Source organism: Canis lupus, chromosome 9, assembly GCF_003254725.2.
Source record: "Canis lupus dingo isolate Sandy chromosome 9, ASM325472v2, whole genome shotgun sequence".
Classification (NCBI taxonomy): domain Eukaryota; kingdom Metazoa; phylum Chordata; class Mammalia; order Carnivora; family Canidae; genus Canis; species Canis lupus.
Window position 1 is genome coordinate 31,882,868 of NC_064251.1, and position 20,994 is coordinate 31,903,861.

General features: G+C 40.8%; 1 protein-coding gene across 5 annotated transcripts; it reads right to left on the reverse strand.

Moving 5' to 3' along the window:
- Positions 1-505: 505 nt before the first annotated feature.
- On the reverse strand, positions 506-6,495 carry TMEM100 (transmembrane protein 100). Of its 5 annotated transcripts, XR_007412944.1 has the most exons (4): positions 6,376-6,392; positions 5,244-5,377; positions 3,457-3,599; positions 1,443-2,030 (listed from the first exon to the last, which is right to left on the reverse strand). XR_007412944.1 is itself a non-coding variant. In XM_025440275.3 (3 exons), exon 3 carries the CDS (start codon positions 1,962-1,964, stop codon positions 1,560-1,562), a length of 405 nt encoding a protein of 134 aa, XP_025296060.1. In that variant the 5' UTR covers positions 1,965-2,030; positions 3,457-3,599; positions 6,376-6,495; the 3' UTR covers positions 506-1,559. The 5 variants fall into 5 exon arrangements, 4 of the variants coding, with proteins under 4 accessions (XP_025296060.1, XP_025296062.1, XP_025296061.1 ...); XM_025440275.3 differs by lacking the exon at positions 5,244-5,377 and having other exon boundaries at positions 506-2,030; positions 6,376-6,495; XM_025440277.3 differs by lacking the exons at positions 5,244-5,377; positions 6,376-6,392 and adding an exon at positions 6,142-6,264 and having other exon boundaries at positions 506-2,030.
- Positions 6,496-20,994: the final 14,499 nt, after the last annotated feature.

The following is a 20,994-nucleotide window of genomic DNA, read 5'->3' on the forward strand; positions in this document are numbered from 1 at the left end:
CAACGTGATGCTACATACTTGCATTTGGCCCAGAGGAGTGTTGATGTGCATGCATTTAACATAATTGTGGTATACTCTACTATAATGAACAACTCCAGGTTTGTACCATCTGACCTTCAAAGCCTTACTTCTCTTAACAAAACTACTTGAGCACCAGGCAGCAGTCAGTGCCACAGGGCTCCTGCCATATTTAATTAAATTCCTTGACAGAATGCTTCTCTTGAAAGTGCTACCTGAGGTTTGTTTTGCTTTGCATTGCAAAGGTTTAAGAAAGGCTTCATGCCTCTCTATCTTCCAGTACTAGTTTCATGTGGTTTAAACTCCATGGACTAGGGATATTTCTGACAAGAGTTCTAGGGTAGAGTCCTAGCTGGGGGTAGAAGTCAAGCAGTGATCTTATTTACAGTGTATTAGAACGAACTCATTTAAGCAGCCTAAGAATCTATACAAAGCCTGGCATGTAGTTGATGCTTGAAAATATGTGAAGCAAATACTTAACAACTGATTGAATAGATAATACATGTTTAATAACACATTATAAAATTCCTGACTCCAGGCATTGGTTTCCTCATTGTTAATGGCATAGAAATCATTTAGAGCACAGTGAACATAATTAATAGTATTCTTCACAAGTCCTGAAAGAATGTATAATAAAAAATAAAAATCTGAATAAGTTAGAGAGGAGCAAAATGCCCATTGGAGAGAAATACAATTGAGACATTGCAAACGAGGCAAGGGAAGATGAGCAATTTGGAACTGCAATAAATGTAACTACAACAGCAACAAGCATTTAAGAAATTTCAGCAGCAATAAGTATTTATTATTTTGAATGAAATGTACATTAAACAATATAAAAATCATCAAAAGTGCTAGGTTGGATTATTTTAATATTAATTTAACCCCCCCCCCCACCATTTAGTAGCTACATCTTTTGCCTTTTAACTTCTGACTCATCTAAAACTGTCCAATGTTAAAACATAAAAAATATTAGTTTATTCTTTAAGGAAAAGTACCACCGGTGATGAGTTATGGAAAGCAAAAAAATAGATGCCAGAGAATCAACTTATTAAAAAATATTATCACAGAATTTCATAGAAGTATGCAAAGTCCAAGGTGATTTAGACTCTTGGCAGAATATTTTTTTTTATGACACAACTTCTTAAAAGTGTGGGTTTTTGTTTTTGTTTTTGTTTTGAGGCAGGTTGCTGGTGTGCCAGAACTAGCTGACTAGTTTCTCATCTTTCCTTGGCTACTTCCCAAGGTGAACTGAATCTTGTCTAATGCCATGCACCTCCCACAACCCCTCAAATGTTTAGTGTTGAGAAAAAGTTGATTTTTCAGTCTTAGAAATAGCCCTTAGAGTTAAGTTTGTCAATAAAGAAGACACAAGTAAGTTCTTCATAAGACGGAACCCCCCACCCCCCGCCCCAATTCACCCCCATTCCTCTGGTCTGCTGCAATGCACTGTTCATTCTCTCCCACCCTAGTTCTGGGTGAATTGGACGACACAGTGAGAGGGAGATTTTCAGGCCACATATCCCATTTGGTCTCATTCAGTCTTAAGCAAACAAGCTTCTCTGATTTGCCACAAGAGCCGTCTGACTCTCCCGTCTCTTGGCTTTCTTGCTCCTCTGCCTCACCTTCCAGCACAGGGCACTGGAAGCTAACAGAAACAGTCCAGAAGACAGGAGGACCAGACCCAAGATGGAGATGATGGAGCCGTGGGAATTGAAGCTGTAAGCCACAGCAGTGACTACTATCCCAGCGATGAGGACCACCACGGCGAAGGGGATGATGCAGCGGTAACAGGAGAGCTCAGCACCCCCTGTAGCAGCCGTCAACTGAATCTCACTGACCAAGGGGACTGTGGTGACCACCACTTCGCTGGTGGGGCTCTTCTCCATTGTCAGTGGCTTGGAAGACTTTGGGGTTCCCAGGATCTCCTTTATGGGCTCTTCAGTCATTTTTACCAGTGACGTTTCCCAGCTGAGTTCACGGACTAGACCTGGGGGGTCTCTCCAGGGTGGAAGCTGTGGAAGGGACAGAAGATACCAGGGAAATGCATCACGGTGAGCCTTGCAAGTAGAAGTAAGGAGCTGGGGAAATACCTCTGTGTTCTTTTCTAGGAGGCACAGATGCATGTGAAAATCAACCGTCATATTTTTTTTTCTCCTGATTGTTTGCATTCTCTTTGCAAAAAGCAAGATAAAGCGATAGCCATAAAAAAGGGGAAGATATAAAAAGCAGGAAGCACTTTACAGTGTTTAATATACCCTGACGATCTACAAATGTTTTACAAGGCTTTCCACTTTGTCTATTGCTTCTCATTCTTCTAAACACACGGGAAAGTCTCAACCCTAATCCCAAAGACAGCCTCCTTTATGAGGAGAATACACTATGAATAACACTTTGCACAATCCGTTCCAAAACTCACGGCAACTTCGACTCTGCCAGTGTTTGCAAGCATAACATGCATTCCAAATCACCCATTCACTGCCCACCAAACAGTAACAAGACCAGAAGCCAGTGTATGAATGATGTTCTTCTACAGCAGATGACAGCACATCTTTTTATTGTAATTATTTAACAGTGCAACATGTATCCTGGGACCGTGGTGGGGGTGCAGGTCAGCAAAAATTCAGTGGCAATATAAGACCAGGATTTGTGGTTTGAAATGTGGCAATATCTTCCAATCCATTTGAAAAAGGAAAAGGAAGGGGGAAAGATTCAGTTTTGTAGGATAGAATTTTTTTTTTGGATATAATTTTTAAAGATAAGATTAACTATTAGAGTAATTAGCTGTCAATTCAAAATTTTCCATTGAACTCAACAAGGAATCTTAATACTATGTGGACCATGACACGTTTTTAAAAAAATAAGCAGGCTAGATTTTCAGTACAGTTTTATACTCTCTTTATTTTCCCGTGCCCTCACTATGATGTACCTTTCCGAATATTTTGAACCAGAACATTTTGGGACAAAATCTGAAACTCTTGGTCAAGAGCATCTGGTTGAAATGCTGCCTAGGAGAAATCAGTGAATGCTCTTGTCTGCTGTTCAGACATGTTAAATCATTCTCTTTTGTCCCTGAGAAGCGATGTAGCAGCTAAAGAATTGAGCAATTGCAGTCACTGAAGAAATTTAGAGGAAGATTCTTGAGGCTATTTAATGAGATAAATACTTTGGACATATTAAGCATCCACTGAAAACAAATTCAAGCCCAAATCAAAATATCACTCTCTGTGCAATGAAGGTAAATATTAGAACTGCCTGTTTGCGTGTAACTTTTAGTCACCAACATTCACCACTGCTGTCCAAAGATAACCTCGTATCATTTCTAGGCCAGTAAAAGGATATTTGAGGTTATGTCTGAAAGCAAAAAGAAGTCTTCCTCGCAAAGCTGAGGCATAAGCTAACTTGCAGATGAAGATCTGTCCGCAGAGGACATCCACATACCTCAGAGACAAGCAGTCCATTACCAGAGGAGCCACCAGATTGGGAGGGAAGAAACAGCAGCACTTGAGCTTCTTCGGTCAACTTCTGGGAAAAGAGCCTGTAATAGCACGTCTGTCAGTAAAATGACAGGACAAGAATCTCCTCTGGGGAAAAGAAAAGATAGAAAAATACTGTGCTGTATGGTTAGTTTTCAGATCCTGGAGTTCCTTCTTTCGCTCTACCTCTGTTCCTAAATGACGCTTGTCTTTCCCTCTCTCTCTTTTTATTTCCTCCCCCACTGGATTGCCCCTCCCTGTCATTTTTTTTTTCTTCGTTCTCTTCCTTGCCAGCAGATTTCGAGTTTTGGCTTCCCCCAACTCCGCTCAGTGACATGATAAGTCAGAATCATTCTAGAGTCCCCAGAGATAGGAACCAGCTTTTACTTTTATTTCTCTTGCAGCATTTACTAAGTAGACGGCTTTGCATTACTCATTTTTTCCCCAGCTAGCCTCCAGATCTTCCTCCCACCCATCAGGCACTTTCATAAGAAAATCCCAGAGTCAGCGTTGCAGACCCAGCTGAGGGGACAGAGCTGGAGGGACAGACGCTAGGGCAGCAGGAACAGCTGTGAAGTCATGGGGCAGCTGAATTCAGCCGGTAAGCTAGCAAAAATCCATGTTCCTAGGCTTCCCCAGTATTCTTTCTTTATATGTGTGTGGGGCCACACGAAGCTTTAAACTACCCATTGTTTGAGATTAATTCACTTAGGAATGAGGGTTGGAGATGCAAATGCTTACGGTTGAGGGAGAAACCAATCATCTTGCTTTAAATATGATCACTTAATACTCCTGCTAGGAGGTGAGGACACTTTTGGCAATGCTGAGATTCTCATCAACATCCTCATTACCATCATCGCTGTCATTTACAGAGCACCTACTATGGATGTGACAGTACATTGTGTGTGCATTAGCATTAACTCTCACTAGTTTACAAATGAGTTTAGAAATAGTTTCTAAATGAGGTCCAGAGGGGTTAAATAATCTCACAAAGTGCACACAGAAAGAAAAAAACCCTCGGTTTGAACTCCAGTCTTTAATGGGCACATAAATCATGTGGAGAGCTTGTTAAATGTAGAATCTGATTTAGTGGGTCTGTAACAAGCTCCTGGCTGATGCTGCTGCTCTTCGGCCCACTTTCAGGAGCAAGATATTTTAAACATTCAAGTATAGGTGGCTTGATGCATCACACTCTCAAATAATAAAGTTAAAGGTCTATATCCACCTGTTCCTTATGTGGCCTTACAGGTTTATACTTTTTTTTTTTTTTTACAGATAAGCTATTTGAAATTTTAAAGCTGCAGGTTGCCTTTTTGAGAGAAAAATGAGATAACACTAGGACACTATTGTAAGCTCATCCCTATACTGTGTAGCTCAAAGTTATCCGTCCTCTATATTTTAATCTGTACAAGTTTTAATAACGTCTTTTTAATTAATACAGTGAATCTACAAACATAAATTAAATCCTGGAAGAGATTTGTTCCCTTCTTTCTCTTGGGTTGTTAGGTTGCTTTAACTATTGGTGCCGGATGTTCCCAGACATCTCCCTTCTGTTCTAAGCATCCTGCATCTAGTAAAAAATACCTTGATGATTTTGTCATAAAGGGAGAAGGAACAGAAGTCTTTTTTTCTAGAATGGAAGCCAGAGAAGGGGCTTTTTTTCATTAAAAAAAAAAAAAAGCTGAAAAGTCCCTGAGGCCTGACTTCACCAAGTCAGGAGAGCCCCACTAGCTTGCTGAGGAGGATGAGTACCTGGAGGTCCTCCTAGCTGCCATTCTTGTACTTGTATGAGAGACAGAGCCATCATCCAGGAGAAATGCTGTCACTTGGTGTCGAAGATAAGGGATGCTTAGAACCAGGGCATTTCAGCACTTGCCGACATTGCCCTGGGAAGATGATGATATGGTCACTGGCCACATACACTGGAGGCTTTGGGGACGCTCCTTATAAGAGCATCAATCCCTCCCACCTGCAAACTCTGGGCTCTGGGCAGAGTTCCTCTCCATCTCCTAGCAGGGGTCTCTTTCCCACCACCAAAATAATTCAATAAACCCACTGCAGCTCTCAGTATCACCTTACCCTGTTGAACATCATATTCCCCTGTTACCAAAATCAAAGGTACACAAATCAAACTTCTGCCAGAGAGAAAGCAGAGGCACCCTTTTCCCACATTGAGCACTTGGCTGAATCTATAATAGGGGACAGTGAGTACATCTGTGTGCTGGGAACAGGAGCAAGTCTGTCATTACAAGTAACACCAAAGCATTCTTCAGCCTTTCCTGGCCCCAGGCATCTCATTCACCCTAATTCTTCTTCACAAAGAGTGTGCATATACCTAGATATGCAGATGCACATCTCCAGATTCTAAGGAGACAACCAATGATTTGTATTGATAAATACAAAGACGAAGAAAGCTTTGGGATAAAACAGAAGTTGTATATGAAGAATACGCACCAATTATTATACCAATGGACACATGCGGTTATAACCGACTTTTACCTCTTCAAATTGAAACTCAGGGAGAATTCCTAGTGATGAATGCCTGAGGTCATTGAATATTTTTTTACCTTCTTCCACTTTGTGCCTATCCGTTATTAAACTCCCTTGGGAATTCCTTAAGGGACACCTGCCCCCAAATGCAAAATCTTACCCACAGTGCAACCAGTCTTCTTTCTGCAAGCCTTTCAGAAGGGAGAAGAAGTCTTTCTGGTTCTTTTTTAAACACATGGCTCCAGAGGATTCTTTTAAGTTTGGAAAACTTTTCAGAAAGCTTCCAGTGAGTGAATTAAATCGGTGCCCCCCCACCCCCACCCCACACTACCCCTCTGTAGGCATTCAACATTTCTCTCCCAGATCTTTCACAAAGCAAGGCAAAGATTCTTACCTTTCCCAGACAGAATCGGACTGAGACAGCTGCCAGCTCGGCCAACAGCAACCCAAAGAGGGGGGATGCAAATCACCACACTAGGGACCGTAAACAAAGTACTCAACAAGGCTTGAACACAATTAAGGGACCGGAGAAAAACTTGGAGAGAGGAAATCCTTTAAGCGCTGCTGCATTTTGTTCTGTTTCCCTCTATGAGAATGTAATCTGTATTTTTAAAAAGGGAATCAAGTTTGAAAAGAATGTCCTACTTTGTTTTACTCTCTTTATAGCCTCATTCAGGCTTCCATTTTCAAGATTTTCCCTACCCAAGCCCTCATCCTGGTAGTCCTCTGTTCCTACTGTGAACCTACAGAAAAGAATTTGTCATCCTTGTTCTGTACTTCCAGGCAGGTTTTTGGGAGGTATGTGGGCATGGGTAGTGGGGTGTAAATTAATCTCTTTTGTCCTAACATGCAAGTAAAAAGAGGAGCAATTGAAGAGGAGGATTCATGGTGAAAATGGCTTGTGATTCCTTATGTGGACCATTTCCCTGAAGTCCCAGTGGTGATCTTATCAGCACTTTTCATCAGAGGATGGCAAAGCACCATGGAAACAACGGTATTCTGGAAAATCACATCTCTGAGGAACTGAACTCCTAATCAGCATATAATTTCCAGGCTTCAACATCAGTCTGATGCTGGGAAATTGAAACCACCCTGCAACATATAATATTTCCACCAAAGGCATCATAAATAGCAGAGCTTGTTCTTCTGGGGAGAATTTCCCCAAATTTGAAAAATCTTACTTCATTCAGAAATTAGATTGGAAACAAAGTGATTTAGGTGCAGGGGATGCAGAAGTAGAGGAGGGCAGGGAAGATGGTGATAACCAAGAGGACATTTTGCCCCTTTCTCTTCGATACAAGCCAAGGTTCAGTCTCTGGTCTGGAAAAAGGGGGGAGGCATTTTGATTTTGCCATTGACTTTATGCTGCTGAAGACCTGGGTATTTCTCCTTTGGGAACGCACAAACTTCGCATTTTGTGAAGAGAGAGCACCTCCATGTGTATTCAATTACTCGCCCATATTTACTTTCAGTTTGCTTTTGCTTGGTGTGGTTGAGTTGGCTAATTTCCAGCAGCTGTGAAGATGCCAGTTCCTTCCGGCACTCTGTCCAATCACTGCATGCCTTTGATCTGGGTCATCACCCAGTCCAATTGGATTCAGTGAGATTCGGGAAACTGGCCAGTTTTTCTCTTTTCCAATGCTTCTTTTAAGGGTGTGTCTGCATTTATCTTCTGAAATCACTAACATTTTGGAAAGTGATCTGTGCTGGTGTGTTCATTTTGGATAACACGTCATGTTTTTACTGCTTTCCCCACACCACTCCCCAACCCTAGGCACTTTTCTTTGAGGTCTAGGACATTAGAGAGATCTGATAGCACCAAGGAGAGCAATGGGTATGTCTTAGATATAAATATATATTTTGTTATTTGCTGATCAATTTCCAGCTACCAGAAACTCGTTAAGTCCATGTGAGTATAGAAAGGAAAGCATACATCTTTTAGATACACGTCCTGGTCATTTTTCTCTTACCCATTTTGTTCTGAGTTACTATGAAAGATCAAATTAACATAAAAAAAACAGAGTTGCTAAAATCAAATGACACAGTGGAACCTTAGGGAGGGCTGAGTAAATCATCTCTCACTTCAACAAGAGCTAATGGGTACTCCAGCCTCAGATGAGAATTGATTTTCTTGTTTCAAAACCCGAATATATGTTGAAACTGCTGTGCTCCTGATAGATCCCTATATATCTTGCATAATCCTTTATATTTATTTATATCATTCTTTGGAGCCCTAAGATGAGGAATCTCAAAGGTAAAGAGTTATAGCAAATTGAGCTGACATTTTCCCAAGCAGGTACATACCACTCAGGTCAGCCTTCCCTAGCAGACTGTGGGTCGTGTATTCAGGGGCTTGTAGAAAACCCACCATACTTGTCCTTTACTCAGGGGAGGAAAGGAAAGGGACAAGAAGGAGCTCATTTCTTTGCCACTCCTTTTGAAATTTGATAGTATGGTGTCTTACTACACCTTTTTACAGAATTGCTTTTATAGAAACAATCTCCCCCTAGTCTCTGGTGACAAATGTCGCTTGTCTTGTCCATTAAATAATTGGGGTGCTCAATGTGTGACCCAATCCGTTCCTGATCATGCATATTTTCTAAGTTTCAACATCAGTCTAGTGTTGGGAATTTGAAACCACCCTGCAGCAGGTAGAATTTTCTAAAAATGATGACTCTACGATATCCTGTGAGGGTCAGTTAGCTTCTTTTGTTCCATATTCATAGAGCAAGATACACCTTCCAACCTGATTAGCCATCTCTCAGTTCTGCTGTGATGGTCTTAGAATGACCCAGCATCAAGGCTGGCCCTCTCCCAGATAATGAAAGCTGCAGTTGAAACCATAGATTTTAAGTTCCCTAGATATGGCCAAGAGGGACATCAGGTAGATTCTCATGAGTAGTTTTTGTCCATTTCCAGCTACCAACAACTCATTAAATCCATGTGAGTATAGAAAGGAAAAATGGAGATAGAAGCAGAGGTTCAGGAATCACTGTTCCCAGGTTTAAGGCCAGAGCCTGGACACCTTCATTCTGAGCTGCCCCATACAACACTCTCAGTGAAGAGGGGAGGAGCATGTTAATAGTGTCTAGTGTGCACCACCCAGAACACAGACCCAATCTCAGGTATTCATATTTTCATTTCATTGATGTAGAAACTGAAACTCAGAAAGGTTAAGTACTTGCCCAGGATCTACTACTAGGGAGAGAGGCAAAGCCAGGATTCAAGCCCAAGTGCTGCTTTCTCCCATGTTGTGCTATGAGAACTCTGTTGCTTGGTATTATTTATTAGGTTGCATGTCTATTCCTAACTTTTTTATTTATTTATTTTTTTAACTTTTTTATTTTTAAAAAGATGTATTTATTTATTCATGAGAGACACAGAGAAAGAGAGAGGCAGAGACACAGGCAGAGGGAGGAGCAGCCCCCCCCACCCCCCGCAGGGAGCCTGATGTGGACTTGATCCCAGATCCTGGGATCACACCCTGAGCTGAAGGCAGACGCTCAACTGCTGAGCCACCCAGGAGTCCTTCTTCCTAAAATTAGAGGAAGTCCCATTTTCTTGGGTTTGGGAAGACATAGTCTCACCAGATTTAGTTTTGGGAAAGGATTTTGAGAAGGGGCACCTATTGCTTCTAGGATGATGAAACCATGTGTGTTGCCTCATATGCATCTGGGTTTTGAAATCGAGCTATGTTACTAAGCAGGTTTGGGAAGGTTTGAGACATAGGCCTGGTACCAGTGGAGTTTGTGCTAGATGCCATGGCAGTAGGGACATTTCAGAAGTCACCCAGGCCACCATGCTTTCATGAACATTTAAGTTCCACTATGTTCTTTTCAGGTGCCAGGGATTTGCTTAATGCTCTAGTTGAGAAGACACAAACCAGAATACAAAGTATGGTGTCTGCTCTCAGGGAACTCATAGTCCAGGACAGGAAAGCCACAGGACAACCTACGTGAGTAATCATCTTACTAGAGGGAATAACAACCTGCTATGGGGAGTCCAGGGAAAATTAAGTCAGTCTGGTGTAGGTGAGAGGGAAAGCTTGATGGTAGGCAGACACTGAGAGTATTATAAGTGGGGAAGGAGACAAGGTGATTCTAGGTGGAAGGATGCATATGAACATAGTTCAGAAAAGTATGAATCTTCTACAGAGAGCTCTGAGTAGCCTGTGTGGATGATTTGTAGAATGTGTGGGACAGACAGAGAGCATTCCAAATAAGACTGGAGAGGGTTTATGGTGGGATTATTGCCTCAATGTCAAGTTGGGACTGTATCCTGAGAACAATGTGTTTTTTTGAGAAGAATGGCATGGTTAGCTCTCTGCATGATCACAAGTAGCCTGGCATGAGAGTGTGAGATGCAATGTGGAAAATAAAAACCAGGAAGCCAGAGAAGATGACTGGGACACTAGTTAGGAAACCCCTGTGACTGTCCAGGTGAAAGTGCTAGGGGCCTGATATTAGGAAATGTGTGCAGGTCTGAAGACACTATAATTGGCAGAGTCAGCAGAACTTGACAATGAATTTTCTGTAGGGGAGATTGTCAAGGGAGAGGGAATTGTAAGGTTTTAAGGCCTACGTAATAAATTGCTTGGCAATACTGTCATCAGAAATAGAAGGCCAAAGGGAGCCTGGGTGGCTCAGTTGGCTAAGAGTCTGCCTTTAGCTCAGGTAATGATCCCAGGGTCATGGGATCGAGTTCTGTGTCAAGCTCCCTGCTCAGTTGGGAGCCTGTGTCTCCCTCTCCCTCTGCCACTCTCTCATGTGATCTCTCTCTCTCTCTTAAATAAATAAATAAAATCTTAAAAAAAAAAAGAAATAGAAGGCCAGGATAAGGAACGGAACAGGTATAGGGTAGAGAATGTATGCTTAATTTTGTTAGCATAGCTGGCCACTCCTCCAGTGGAGAGGCAAATGCTGGAGAAAGTGGCATTATTGCTGGCCTACTAATTCATGAACTATTGTCTGATTTGCCAAATAAGGTCCTTATGAGCTAACAGGTAAATTCTCCTCTAAAATTATGAGAGAATTTGTAATTTACTTCATTCCATACATATACACACAATTGTTGACATGTATACCATATACACAGATGACTTGACATTGCTAACTTTTTTCATAGAACAAGAGAGTCAATATTTTAAGAATTTCAATCGAGCTTTTGGTTATACTGACTGTATGTAAAGAATATATTGATTCAATTTTAAAGTTCAATTTTAAACTTTGTGAAAACAAGGCCATAAACAAATGTGCAACATAGAAAAGCACCCCATAGATGTCTTCCGGGAATGAAAGTGTTTTCTCCTGCATTGATCGTTACTCCAAGCAAGAGACTACTCATATAGAAGAGTATATAAGTAAGTTCCAATATTCCCATATCACAGGTGGAGAACAGCCTTTGTCTTTCCAAGAACTAATTTTATGTTCCCCCTGAGCCAATGCTTAAAAAAAAAAAAAAAAGTAGTCCAAGTCCCCTGTGGATTTCTTTTCTTTTCCTTTTCCTTTTTTTTTTTTTTTTAAGATTTTATTTATTTACTCATGAGAAACACACAGAGAGAGAGGCAGAGACACAGGCAGAGGGGGAAGCAGGCTCCATGCAGGGAGCCCAACGTGGGACTAGATCCTGGGACTCTGAGATCACGCCCTGGGCTGAAGGCTGTGCTAAACCTCTGAGCCACCCAGGCTTCCCTCCCCTGTAGATTTCTTTAGAAATGTCATGTTTGGTCCTCATGCAATGTAAGCAAGCTTTCATATTGGGGTTTACCAGGATCATGTTGACTGGAAAGTCTCCTACATCCTCAAGGATAGTATCAGCAATTGTGTGTGCTCAAAAATCTTTGCCAAATAAATGAACAAATAAATAAATGATGGTACAGTGAAATCAGATATAGACTTAGAAACTCAGAACATTATTCAAATGGATTATTTCAAATTGATCAGATATTTAGTGTTAAGCACTTTAATTATTCAAGTACTACTGGAATTTTTTTCAATATTCTTTGGATGGTAGGTACCATGTTGATCCAGCCACAGACTTCACCTAATAATAAACATAAGTATTTACTGAACACTTACTTTATACTATATACCTTTTATGGATTTATTATTTCATTTAATACTCACAAATAATCCAGGAGGTAGATGCTAGAAATAGTCCCATCATACAAAAGAAGAGATTAAGAGACTCGCCTTGGGAAGTCACCATTTGGAAAATGGTAGAGTCCAGGGTTAGAATCAAGGCCTGTTTGACTCCAGATTTTACCTTTTAATCCCAAGCAATATTGTCTCTGTGTTCAGTTGATGTGCACACTTTCTGTTACTCACAAGGAGTTTATACTTAGTCCAAAATAAACTCTTGGGTTTTGAAATGATTATTTTGCCAGAAGAAACACGCAATCACCTTCCCATAGAAACTACATAGTGGCCCACTGATTGAGAGTAGGGCCAGCTCAAGAAACTGTTTGAAAACATTTTTATCCACTTACAATCTGATATCCACAACGTGGGTGGGTAGTGGGAAAGGGAACCATTTGCCTAGCTGGACTTCGTTCAAAATAGAACTATTTATCTTATAAGCTTATCTTATGGAACAATGCAGAGAACAGATCTCTTGCTTTCTTTCTTTAGATAAAAATTTTAAAGCTTTGCTTCAGAGAGGAGATAGTACCTTGCTGTCTCCTTTTTGTTTACTTAAATAAACTATACAGGAAACAGGCATCATTGTCTTTGTAAAAGCAATTGTAAAGCTTGGTAAAACTAATGAGCCCAAGACAGTGCAAGGCCCAAGAACAAGAACACAATGTTTCTTCTATTGGTATACTGAGGGGCACCCAAGTTCACTTTCAACTACAACTGGCCACTTGTACTTGGTTGGTAAATCTGCCATTGATAACTTTGGATGACTTCCAATTTGATGGGCCCAGAAGTCTCAGAAGAACCTCTCTCCCCTTATTTCTTGGTATTTATTTTCTAAATTAAACTTAGTTTGGAAAACTTTCTTTATAGCTCCAGTTTGACTTGATCTTTTTTCCTGGGGTCACAGGGTAAGGTTTTGGATGGCTTCCACAGCAAAATTAACATCTCTGACTCTCCGCTCTGGTTGTGCAATGAAAACAGCCATGAGCAGGAAATTTGGATTTGAATCTTCTTTCCTCTTTTTCAGAGTCCCATCTGTTGGAGCTCAGGGTCCCGTCTGTAGATCTTTTACTATTCTTTCCCTTTATCCTATTTTTAAAAATCCTATTTGGGCTTATAATATCTGAGAACTTAGACAAGACAGCTTGGAGAAACAGCTAACATGACTATCCAAGCTACCAGAACAGCTGTAGGAAGCTTCTTAAAAAAAAAATAATAATAATAGTGCCTGGTTCAGCATCTGTCAGCAAAGCCACTGACCTCTTACTGTGGATATATTCATCTATTTCCCAGTGACGAGAGTCACAGACATCTGGCTCAGAGGCTGACCGCAGTGCAAAGGTTTTCTTCAGTTCCAATCAGAAATTAATTCTAGGTTGCTGCAATCACATACTAATTTCCACTCTTGCTGACCCAAAGCCAGTGCAGTAGGGAGTGTGGGGTGTCCAAGGAGATCAATAACAAGATAAATAGTACATTGAATTTGGAAGTCAAGCAGCAGGGGTCAGAATTTCCCATTTGGGGAGACTTACTCTGCTGTCACTGACATACTATGACTGGAGCCTGAGACCTGGGTTCACGGTTTTATGTGACAAGACACAGGAGCTGCTGGACGCATAGGAAAGCCTAAGGGTGAGTCTTTCTGGGAACAGGAAGCAGGAGCCGCTCTACCAATCAGGCTCTGGGACAGAGAATTTTGACAGGTTTTGTAGAAGCAACCGGGCTCTCCAGAAGCTGCCAAAAGGGTGTCACACGGAGAGCATAATTCCTTTGTGCTTCTCCACCCTGCTCCCCCACCCCCAGCTCTACCTCCCGCCCCAGGATCCAGAAAGAGCAGCTGTGCCTTTCAGTGTGGAGACTTGCCTTGACCCAGTGGATTTCCTAATGCTCCTAGTTCACATTCTCACGTTTATGGATTAGACCAGAGAAAAGGATAGCCTTATATATCCCTCTCTTTCTAACATTCCTTTTTTATTTTCTTTGTGCTGGGATCACAGGCTTATCACCGTCAAGTATATTCTGTGCACCAGCAAGGATTTGGACTTCCGGCACCAAAACTGCACAGGGTACTTGTCAAAAATACAGGTTTCTGGGTTCCTGCCCAGACCTATTGCATTACAGCCTCAGGATATTTGGTATGCATGTGTGTGTATGTGAATGTATGTGTCTTTGAAAGGTCCAGGAATCTGCATTTTTAAATACGTGTCCCAAATGAAGTTTGAGATCCTCTGCTTGACACCAATATAACAAGCCATTGAGTATTTGAGCCTAACCATGCTGCTCCTCTGGATAAAGCCCATCAATGGTTTCTCTTCATTGAAAGTTTGGAACCTCACTGTGACACACAAAGCCCCCCACCATGAGCTGGCTCCTTCCTCTCCAGCCTCAGCTCCAGCTTGGATCATATTATACATTACAACTACAATACATTTTTTTTTCATGTTCCTCATGACTTGCTGATTCCTACTCTTAGAGACTCAATATGATGTGTACTCATCTTTCCTGACCACCTCAAGTATCCCCTTCACTGGTAAGTCCTCCTCCATCTTCAGATTAGGTAGGCTTCAGTTCCCTTCTATGGTGTCCCCATCCTGCTCAAAGCCAGGGTCTCTTAGGCTGGGCATGTTTGACTTTTGGGGCTGGATGATTTTTTTTTCTTTCTTTTTTTTTGTGGAGGAGCTGACCTGCTCATTTTAAGATGTGTAGCAGCCTCCCTCGCCTCTACCCACTAGACGCCAGTAGCAACCCCCAAGGGGCAAACCAAACATGTCTTTGGACATTGCCAAGTGTCCCCTGGGGGCCAAATTGTTCCTGATTGAAAACACTGCTCTACTTACATATAGCCCTCACCAAATTATGTGGGAAGTCGCTGTTTTGCTTGTCTATCTCCTCCAGGAGTCTGAGAGTTCAAGTGCAGGGGCTATACAAAATTTATCATCCTGACCCCTGTGCCAAAGCATAGGACCTGATGCACACAGTAGGCGTTAAAACATATTTCTTCCATAGAAAAGCTTTGAGGTACTAGGTGTTAGAAGACCTACATTTTAGCTTATCTGGGTCAGCTCTATTGCCTAAAATGTTGTGACTGTGGACAAATCAGGTAGCATCTCCGTACTCTGGTTTCCCTCATTTGGTTCTGGCTCTTTTCTGCTTTGTGCTGGGATGGCTGCTTCCTGGTATGTTGACCTTTCGGTGATAGGAAATTAAACAGGTTTCGCATCTGCAACTGCTCAGAATTCACAGTGTTAGTAGGGAGACTCATCCACTCTGAAGGATGACTTTTTCCCCTTCAATACATCCTATGAAACGCCTCTCTGGTTATCTCATTTTCTTCAAGAATGGCCTCTCTCTCTCTGTTTACCTACTTTATGACTTCCTTTTACATTCTGGGCATTCCATCACTGTGGCTTCTGTGTTCTCCCAGCATTGTGGCTGGTTTATATATCTCGCTCCCTCCTTTTAGCAGAAGGAATTAGTTTCCAGATTGAATTCAGCTGACAAGGACCCCCATTGCAGGGAAATGTGGACTCTGCCACCATCAACTCCCCTCCAGCAGCAGCTGGCCAGGGCTTTCCATTAACCATTTCATGCCCTGAACATGGAGGCTACAAAAGCACTGACAGATTGTAAAAATCTACTCAAATGAGTCAGAAAGTGCCAGACTCGTATCTTTTAGGCTGCAAGTGGGGGGGAGGGGCGTGAAAATCATCTAGTCTAGCTCTTTCATTTTCAACTTGGGAACAGTGAAACCTGAACAGATTAAGGGACTCACTCATTACTATTTTCTTTGCAGTTTCTTACTATCTCAAAAAGTCAATATGAATCATTCTGTTGCTTTCTTAATGCATCCCAACTAATATTTATTTTCTGTCTTTTCCTATACTTCATGAACCTCTCTTTAGGCTTAAAATATGAATTTCCTTTCAATACGGGGTTTGGGGATGTCTCATCTGAAAGAGGGACAGATGTTTTTAAAGTAGTGAGCTCTGTGCATCTATGTCTACAGTAGCACATGGTTTAGAGGGGTGAACAGGGGTTTATTTTTTTCACCCCCAAGGGACAGTTTTTTCCATGCAAATTGAAAATAGCTCTATCCTATTCCTCCATTTTCTTTCTTACAACTTTCTTTAAAAACTTCTTGGGCAGATTACCAGGATTTGTTTGTAAGAAGCCAGCTGTTGAGAAAATGTGCAGTGCTCATTAGCCACTAAAATGTTTCTATTCAAGAATTTTGGAAAACTTGCAATACAAACGCACCTGTCTATTCGTTTACCTGAAGAGCTCATGAATGGCTTTATTAATTAAGAAACTTGGCAGCCTGATGCAGCCTGAGAGTCTAGGATTGCTCATTGCTGATCAACAATGGTGCTTCCTTGGGGACTCAGATGAGTAAACCAGTCCAGTGGGTGGAGAGAGACTGACATAGGATTTCAAACTTTGGTTTTGCTAAACTAGTACAGGAGAAAAAAAAAAGAACACCATCATCCATAGCCATGATTTTTTCTTAAAAGAAAGAGCACTGTTGCTCAAAAACAAAACAACAACAACAAAAACAGGACATAATCTCACCACATTTATTTTATTTTTCACATTTTGAATGCCTGTCTCTAAATTAGTATGTTGAAACCCACCAAACCTAAATTAATTAATTCAAGAACCAGAGATAGGTATTATAATGTCAAATCCTGTTAAAAAAAAGGGGGGGGGGAGACTAAAATTCTTTGATTTGTATTGTTATTAACAATTACTCATATCATTTGGTTCTTCAGTGGGGCTAAGGTGCTAATTATGTCTGAGGATATCTAGATTATTAGAGAAACAGCACAGTCAAATCAGAATGCCCAGACTCACAGACCCGATGGGGAGAACCTCTAACTTTGCCACCACATTCCATAAACCACTTAACCTGTTCATTTCTTCGTCTTTAAAAACATGATCTATTTCACAGGATATTGCATAAAATGAAATATAAAGCTGCAAGTGTTTAATAAGCTTTAAAGTGGTCTGTAGCTGTGAGATTTTGTATCTCCAGACTTTGTGAACTTTTGAAAAAATTAAAACCTTATCAAGGGTTTGTGTTAATCCATCTACAATGTCTGATGAAATTTATCAAAATACATTTTGCATAGGAGACTACAGCATACAAAGTATGCGTCAGTGCCTGGCATAAAATAGACACTCATTATTTTTAATTCCCTTTACCCACTCAGAGTACATGTTTGACTCTCCAGATAACATAAATGCCAGACATTTCGCAATATAAGTGGGTTGCCAAAGTGCAATTATGTGTCTATGATCCTTTGGAATTTTCTTGGATACATGAGTGAAAAGAATATCAAAATAACCTTTAGGTTATGAAACCATAAAACCAGCTACATACACACCAGCTTTCACCTCACTTCCTTCTCTTACTCCTCTGCGCCCTCTGCCGACTGCAGGTCTGTATTGCATTAGCAAATTTAACTTGAACAAAAGGATCACAATGTGCCTTAGCCCGCGACTGAAAGTCCTTATGCAGAAATTACCATTTTAAAGAATCATGATGTCTTCTTATTTCCTTTTTAATAACACCAGGAAAACTTACTCATGATGTAAAAGTTAAATAGGGATAAGTATAAATAGAAAATAAAAATTAAATGTTAACTCTACCTTCAACAGAGCTGTCAACATTTTGCTGTATCTTTATTCTATTTTCTCTACATAAGATGTGTGTTATTTTTCTTACAACGATAGGATTATGCTGTATGTGATTTTTACACACTTGCTTTTAGCACTGTTTATGACAAACATTCTTTCCATGTCGATAAAATGGCCCATGAAGTGGCTACATAGTGTTCCATTGGGAAGATGTCCCATAATACCTTTACGTATTTATAAAGTAAACAGTCAGTCTGATTTCAGCTGTTTCGATTGCTGGGTTTTTAAAAATTTTACTCTTACGCCCCATGTTCTCCATGAAGATGTGTTAGAAGCTAAAGCAAAAATTGATAATGCTTCATAATTAATATTAGGGGCTAGAAATGATATACCAGTGCCCAAGATCTCAATATACTGTATTGTCAAATATTTCTACTGCCTGTTTCCATTTCCTGCACTGCTTCTGCTTTTCTACTAAATCGTATTAAGATATATATTTATCATAAGCAATAAATTTATCATATAAAATATATTTATCATAAAGTGAACATTTTAAAAAGGTTTTAAGTCTTTTTCTCAATAAAATTTAAGAAGATATTTCATCTCCAAAATAGGAGTTGACAGCATGAACAAGAAAAAAATCAGAAGTCTGGAAAGACCAGGTGAAAATTAGAAATATATTTGCTATGATCAACTCCCAGTAAAGGAATGAATGTCCTCTCATACCGAGAAGAGTTGATTAGTGAAACTGAAGATAAACTTGAGAGTTTTCTTAAGACTATTTCTCAAGAAATAATAAATAATTGAAAATAATGAGAGAAAAAGATAGGAAATTAAGGAGTCTGGAAGATGTAGTTTGTGTGAAGTAGGAATTCCATAACAGGAATTGGAATCACGAGAACACAAGAAAAATAAAAGCAACAGAAGAAGAAATGTTTCACCTAAATAAACATTTAAGTTTGAAGTGTAAGAATGGTTCACTGAAAGTTGAATGGAACATATGCCTAGGCATAACCAGGCAAAGCTCTTGAACATAAAAGACAAATCAAACTTCCCATAAGAATGGAGAAATACAATATGTATTGCAGAGAGAAATATAAGTCAAGGAATTCTCCCTAATACTAAGTGCCAATCTTCAAAATTTACAGGACTTTGAGGATTTTTTTTAAGATTTTATTTATTTATTTATTTATTTATTTATTTATTTATTTATGAGAGAGAGAGAGAGAGAGAGAGAGAGAGTAGGAGGTGGAGGCAGAGGCAGGGAGACACAAGCTCCCTGCAGAGCAGGAAGCCCCATGTGGGGCTCTATTCCAGGATCCTGGGATCATGACCTGAGCCAAATGCAGATGCTTAACCAACTGAGCCACGTAGGTGCCCTCAGAACTTTGAGGATTAATCAAAATTAAGAGCTCAAGAACAGTAAAGGTGTAGTTTAAAATTTCCCCCCATAAACTTGTTTCCAGAGCTCCAAAAAAGAAAACCAACAAAAGCTCAGCTCTTGTTTGTGAAACAGGGTTGGAGGACTTGAACTCTAAGCTGCTAGTTTGCCTTCCTTCCCATGATAGAGCCAGAGGTGTCTCCTTGGGCATCTGGAAACCACTGTTCCAGTCCATTTAATAACATGAGAATGGAAAATTATTGGTATAGCTATTGGAAAAGGTATGGTGAATTTATCCTTTTTTCCTCGGCAATATGATTGTTAATATAGAAAACTGAGAACAACTTAAAAACTAATGGAACTAACAAAAGCATTTAGTATGGTGGTTGGGTTATACATATACATTCATATATATGTACACATATATAGGAAAATCAACAAAATACGTACACATACAATTCATATATATGTGTGTATATATTCTGATATTGAATATATGAACATATATGATAATTGAATATATGTATATTATATAATAATGAATATCAGAATGCACATCAACATTCTATTAACACTCAACAGATGTTTATATACCAGGTGTGGGCTAATAACTGGGGACACGGTTGTGAGAGGGATGGACAGGTCTAGATGTTGAGCTTATGCGCTCTGATGGAGGAGACAGGTACTCAGCTAATTACAGATCAAGATCGGTGCTAGAAAGGAATTAGTATTTATTTGTTTACCTTTTGTTTTCCTCCTGCTCCCCCTGGGATGCAGGTCCAATCACAAGTGGAAATATTTTTTTTTTTTAAGAGGGAAGAAGGAGGGGCAGAATGAGAGGAAGAGAGAGAATCTTAAGCAGGCTCCATGCCCAGCAGGGAGCCCAACATGGGGCTCCATCTATCTCATGACCTGAGCCGAAATCAACTGAGTAAGCCACCCAGGTGCCCCTGGAAAGCAATTTTGTACAGGAGAAAAAACAAAAAGCAAAGGCCGAGATAGCACATGAAAGAAGCTGGAGAAGAAGAGTCTATGGAAAAAAGGTTCTGACTGATACCTGAAAGGTGGGAATGAGGGAGGAGTGTGGGGAGGGCAGGCTGAGACAGAAGCCAGGGGAACAGGTGGCCTGACCCCAAACACTAGGGGATGGCCAGCTGGAGGGCAGTGAGGGGAGAATGGGGACAATGGGGACAGGGCACACAGAAAGGGCCAGTGAGATGCTACAGGATGTTGTAAGCTAGGGTGAGAGCTCTCAATGTTGTTTTGCACAAAGTGAAGCCAGTGGCCGGTTGTCAGGAAAGGAGTGACAGGAGCAGTGGACACAGAATTGTAATACAGCGCTGTCTCTCCATGGGGGGAGTGGACTTCGTACCGACTGATTGAAAGGTGCACTGGGCAGGCAGGGGAACAGCGATGGTGGCTTCGGTGACAGTAGGCAGTGCAGACAGAAAGAAGGGAACAAACCTAAGTCATGTGCAAAGTATAAATAGCAAAACTGTTGACTAATTGTACACAGGATTTGAAGGAAAGAGAGCAGAATATGTGTAAATTTTCAGACCTCCATACAGAGGTGATGGGCACACAACTGTAGGGAGATGGCAGCAAGGAGAGGCGACCCGAATGAGTCCTTTGCCCAGATGGAACTGGCCTAACCTAAGTCAGCAGAATGCACGGAGGACTTGGTCTATATTCCCGGAGAAGACAGCTAAGCTTCTGATCCAGACTGGAGTCCTGCCCTCTGAGAGAGGACTCCAGGTGTACAGAAAGAAAAGGGCAGCAAGTGTGTATATGCCGATGAGTGTCAGAGTGCAGTCTGGGGACCACAGCCCAAGTGAAACCCTAAACTTTTGTCTGAAAT

Excerpts from the sequence above, each read along its gene's own strand:
- TMEM100 (XM_025440275.3), bottom strand. The coding sequence starts at position 1,964 with ATGACTGAAGAGCCCATAAAGGAGATCCTGGGAACCCCAAAGTCTTCC.